Here is a 5403-nt window from a genome sequence, read left to right on the forward strand (position 1 = left end):
CCTGAATTCATTTTCTTTTTTTTTTTTTTGTGACAGGGTCTCACTCTGTTGCCTAGGTTGGAGTGCAGTAGTGTGAACTTGGCTAACTGCAGCCTCAACCTCCGAGGCTCTAGTGATTCTCCCACCTCAGCTTCCTGAGTAGCTGGGACTACAGGTGTGCACAACTGTGCCCCACTAATTTTTGTAGAGATGGGGTTTCGCCATGTTGCCCAGGCTGGTCTCAAACTCCTGAGCTCAAATGATCCTTGGCCTCCCAAAGTGCTGGGATTACAGGCATGAACCACCTTGCCCCCACTGGGTTCATTTTCTTTGAAATGAACTGAAAACAGATCACAACAAATGAACTAGTTTTAAACTTTTACAGGCCGGGAGTGGTGGCTCATACCTGTAATCTCAGCAATTTGGGAGGTCGAGTCGGATGGATCACTTGATGTCAGGAGTTTGAGAACAGCCTGGCCAACATGGTGAAACCCCGTCTCTACTAAAAATACAAAAATTAGCTGGGTGTGGTGGCACACACCTGTAGTCCCAGCTACTCGGGAGGCTGAGGCATGATAATCACTTGAACCTGGGAGGTGGAGGTTGCAGTGAGCTGAGACTGCACCACTGCACTCCAGCCTGGGTGACTGAGTGAGACTCTGTCTAAAAAACAAACAAACAAAAACTTTTACAATAAAATTACATGAACATAGCCTGGAACATAATTAGATGCTATAATCCTTATTCACAATGACCTAACATTTTAAGATATTCTAAAGCAAGCCTCTCTTGGATTTATGGAGAAAATAATAGCTACTATTTGGAATGTCTAGCATGTGTCAGGCAGTTACTTCTTGCTTTATAGAATACATAATTTAGTTCAATCCTCAGAATGACACTATAAGGTAAGTACTCTTTTTACATTTGCTTATCTGTTGAGAAAACAGGATTGGAGAGGTTAAACAACTTGTCCAAAATGCCACAGTTAGTAAGATACTGAGGTAGAAATTCAAACAGGCCATGATCATTCTAAACCAGGGTTTCTCAAAAGCAACACCATTGACATCTTAGGCCAGATCATTGTTGTGAGGAGTGATCCTGTCAGTGCACTGTAGGATGTTGAATAGCATCCCTGGCTTCTACTCACTACATGCCAGTAGCACTCTCCTCTCCCAGCTGCAACAACCAAAAATATCTCCAGACACTGCCAAATATCTCCTGGGGAGCAAAATCACCCCCAATCCCACAATATTGTTCTTAAAAAAAAAAAAAAAAAAAAAAGCTGGGTGCAGTGGATCAGGCTTGTAATCCCAGCACTCTGGGAGGCCGAAGTGGGCGGATCACGAGGTCAGGAGATCGAGACCATGGTGAAACCCCATCTCTACTAAAATTAGCCGGGCGTGGTGGCAGGTGCCTGTAGTCCCAGCTACTCGGGAGGCTGAGGCAGAAGAATCGCGTGAACCCAGGAGGCAGAGCTTGCAGTGAGCCGAGATCACGCCACTGCACTCCAGCCTGGGCGACAGAGTGAGAATCCATCTAAAAAAAAAAAAAAAAAAAGAGAGAGACAGGGTCTCACTTTGTCACCCAGACTGGAGTGCAGTGGTGTGATCATAGCTCACTACAGCCTCAAAATCCTGGGCTTAAGTGATCCTCCCATCTCAGCCTCCCAAATAACTGGGACTACAGGTACACGCCACCATGCCTAGCTAATTTTTAAAAACTCTTGCTGGGCGCAGTGGCTCATTCCTGTAATCCCAGCACTTTGGGATGCCGAGGTGGGCAGATCATGAGGTCAGGAACTCAAGACCAGCCTGACCAACATGGTGAAACCGTCTCTACTAACAATACAAAAATTAGCTAGGCGTGGTGGCGAGTGCCTGTAATCTCAGCTTCTTGGGAGGCTGAGACAGGAGAATCGCTTGAACCCAGGAGGCGGAGGTTGCAGGAGCCGAGATCATGCCATTGCACTCCAGCCTGGGCAACAGAGTGAGACTCCATCTCAAAAAAAAAAAATTAGCTGGCCGTCGTGGCATGCGCCTGTAGTTCTGGCTACTCGGGAGGCTGAGACAGGAGAATCACTTGAACTCAGGAGGCAGAGGTCGCAGTGAGCTGAGATGGCACCACTGCACTCCAGCCTGGGGGACAGAGTGAGACTTCGTCTCAAAAAAAAGAATCTATTTAAGAAGCTGCACAGCATTTGACTTTAATATTAACATAAAGGCTAAAAAAGTGATCAAGCTTAGTTTCATTTACAAAGAAACAAAACCTACAATGAAGGTTTCAAATGTACTTTATTTCTTCAATAATGCCATATCTTAATGGGTACACAGTGCTTTAATTTGGCATCAATTATGAGCTGTTTTTTAAACAATTCATTATTACACCAGCTGGGATGATTACTGATTCCTCCATTCCTTTGGGGTAACTCTGCCAACAGGGGACAGGTTCCATTCTATTCCGACTTGTGTTGCTACCTGTAAGAATTAAAATGCTGTCAGTTACATGTTTAAACCAGAGTACAATCTCTCTTGGAGACTATTTCTTGAAAATGACATATTCTGTTCTACAGGTTAAAAATACACAGAAACTCACCTGGGATCTAATACCCTCCATATAGGCCAAACCTGATTGCTGTCCTAATTTTCTAGAGCAGTCTTGTTGTTCAATAGAACTTCTTGAGCTGAAGGAAATGTTCTAGATCTTCACTGTACAAAACAGTAGTCACTAGCTACATGTGGCTACTGGCCACCTGGAATGTGACTAGTATCACTGAGGAAATGAATTTTTAAATTTTATTTAATTCAAATTTATACTTCACATTTCTATACTACCCATTCAATACACTGAGTCCCTCAACCACAACTACCTAAATAACTGCCAAAGAGTGTTTTATATTCTCTGTATCACTAAGGAACATTTCACCTCCAAAAGCTCCTCTGATCAAACATTTGTTCAACATCTGTGTATCCTTCTAATTAAGCACACTTTTTTTTTTTTTGAGACAGTCTCGCTCTATCGCCCAGGCTAGAGTGCAGTGGCATGATCTCGACTCACTGCAACCTCCACTCCCTCCAAGTTCAAGCAATTCTCCTGCCTCAGTCTCCCAAGTAGCTGGGACTACAGATGCCCACCACCACGCCCGGTTAATTTTTGTAATTTTAGTAGAGATGGGGTTTCACCATGCTAGTACCAAACTCCTGACCTCAGGTGATCCACCCGCCAGGGCCTCCCAAAGTGCTAGGACTATAGGCGTGAGCCACCATGCCCAGTCTAGGCACCCATCTTAATATTTGATTTCAGGAATATCAAAACAAAAATTAAAAAGACCTATTTATTTAAATAAAGTTTATTACAGTAAGGGTTAATTTGTATCTTTTTAAACCAACTTATGTATTTATTAAGACTTCGGGCCGGGCGCAGTGGCTCACGCTTGTAATCCCAGCACTTTGGGAGGCCGAAGCAGGCGGATCATGAGGTCAGGAGATCGAGACCATCCTGGCTAACACGGTGAAACCCCATCTCTACTAAAAATACAAAAAATTAGTCAGGCGTGGTGGTGGGCGCCTATAGTCCCAGCTACTCGGGAGGCTGAGGCAGGAGGATGGCATGAACCCAGGAGGTGGAGTTTGCAGTGAGCAGAGATCGCACCACTGCACTCCACCCTGGGTGACAGAGCAAGAAAAAAAAAAGACTTCAGGACTTCTACTTTTAGCCAGTAAGTACAGTGACTGAAAGATAGATTGTTAAATGTAAGATGTAAAGAAACTAAAATATAAAAAGTTACATTACATCTCATCTGTCAGGAATATTGTGCTAAATTCTGAGTGCAAAATTTTAAAAGAAAAATTGTTAAGTGAAGTTATGTCCAGGAAGTTATGTCCAAGATAGTAAAAATCCTGGAAACTATAAACAAAAAAATTACCGACAGAACTAAGGATGTTTAATTTGAAAAATAAAATTCAGGAGATATGATAGCATTTTTCTATTATCTGATGGCTGTCATATGGAAGTGGGTCAGAATTTCTGTGTTGCAATTAACAATGGGTAGCATAGGAAAAAGGCAGATTTTAACTCACCATATGATCCTTTTAACAGCTACACAAGGCTGGGCACGGTGGCTCACACCTGTAATCCCAGCACTTTGGGAAGCCAAGGTGGGCGGATCACCTGAGGTCAGGAGTTCGAGACCAGCCTAACTAACATGGTGAAACCCTGTCTCTAGTAAAAATATAAAAATCAGCCGGGCATACTGGAGGGCGTCTGTAATCCCACTACCTGGGAGGCTGAAGCAGGAGAATCACTTGAACCCAGGAGGCAGAGGTTGCAGTGAGCCGAGATCACGCCATTGCACTCCAGCCTGGGCAACAGAGTGAGACTGTCTCAAAAAAAAAAAAAAAAAAAAAAAAAAACAGCTACACAATATGGAAAGGGCTGCCTTGTGATCCAGTAAGCAATTATTACTGGGAATGTTAAGAACAGAAGATGGATGAATGCTGGGGGAAAAAAAACCCTGCACTGGATGGGTAATTAGATTACACAATCTCTGAAGTCCCTCCTAACTAGATATGTACACTACTATGTTAAGACACTTTGAATGCATAGACTGAGAATGAAAAACATCTAAAATAGAAATTATTAATCAATAGTACTTACATATGTCCATGTAACAATACAGAAAGTGGCTCCACTAGCTAATACAGCATTACCGTATTTGTCATGAAAATCAGGTGTACGTTTCTGGTGGCTCTGCCTTGCCATTGTTTGCTGAATGCTTCGAACTTACAGGAAAACAAAAAAAAGAATACAGAAGCATATTATCGTCAGGTAAAGAAAACATGTGATTGATACTGCCAATCAGGAAAGCCAAGGAAGTTAATTTTACAATATTATGTAGTTCAGTAAAATGTTAAAACATATTGTAGCTATTAAAGCAGTGTACTTTGAAATGCAACAAAAATAAATGAATTGACAGATGGACAAATACGTGATAAAACAAATAGCAAAATGTTAACTGTAGAATCTTTGTGGTGGGTATATGGGTGTTCATACAATTCTTCTAACTTTTCAGTATGTCTGAGAGTTTTCATAATAGTGTTGGGGGAAAAAAGCAAAGAATGAATGATGTCAGTAACATTCTCTACAAAGTGGTATTTGCATAACCCCTGAAATTTTGGCTCCCATTGATTAATTTGAATACTTATGACTTAAATTTTCATTAAAGTTTACTCAATAGAGCCCAACAACTTACAACATACAAGGGCAAATGAACTCAAATGAACTTCAAATTAAAGCACACTAAATGCTTATGACTGTAAAATTACTACAGTAACAAAAAAACTCGCCAAAACTAAAGTAATCTTGATTTTTAAAAAATTAGCCGGGCGCGGTGGCTCACGCTTGTAATCCCAGCACTTTGGGAGGCCG

General features: G+C 41.9%; 2 protein-coding genes across 2 annotated transcripts in view; one reads left to right on the forward strand and one right to left on the reverse strand.

Moving 5' to 3' along the window:
• Window positions 1-5403, forward strand: part of ATP7A (ATPase copper transporting alpha) — a 119729-nt gene that overhangs the window by 14164 nt on the left and 100162 nt on the right. The gene's annotated exons all lie outside the window — the stretch shown is intronic.
• Window positions 2252-4758, reverse strand: LOC116811106 (cytochrome c oxidase subunit 7B, mitochondrial; the record flags this gene model as incomplete). Its single annotated transcript, XM_032756215.2, has 2 exons — window positions 2252-2453; window positions 4633-4758. Coding segments are annotated over 2 exons (204 nt in total), but the record flags the coding sequence as incomplete, so codon positions are not given.

This window comes from Hylobates moloch, unplaced genomic scaffold, assembly GCF_009828535.3.
Source record: "Hylobates moloch isolate HMO894 unplaced genomic scaffold, HMol_V3 SCAFFOLD_7, whole genome shotgun sequence".
NCBI classification, from domain to species: Eukaryota; Metazoa; Chordata; class Mammalia; order Primates; family Hylobatidae; genus Hylobates; species Hylobates moloch.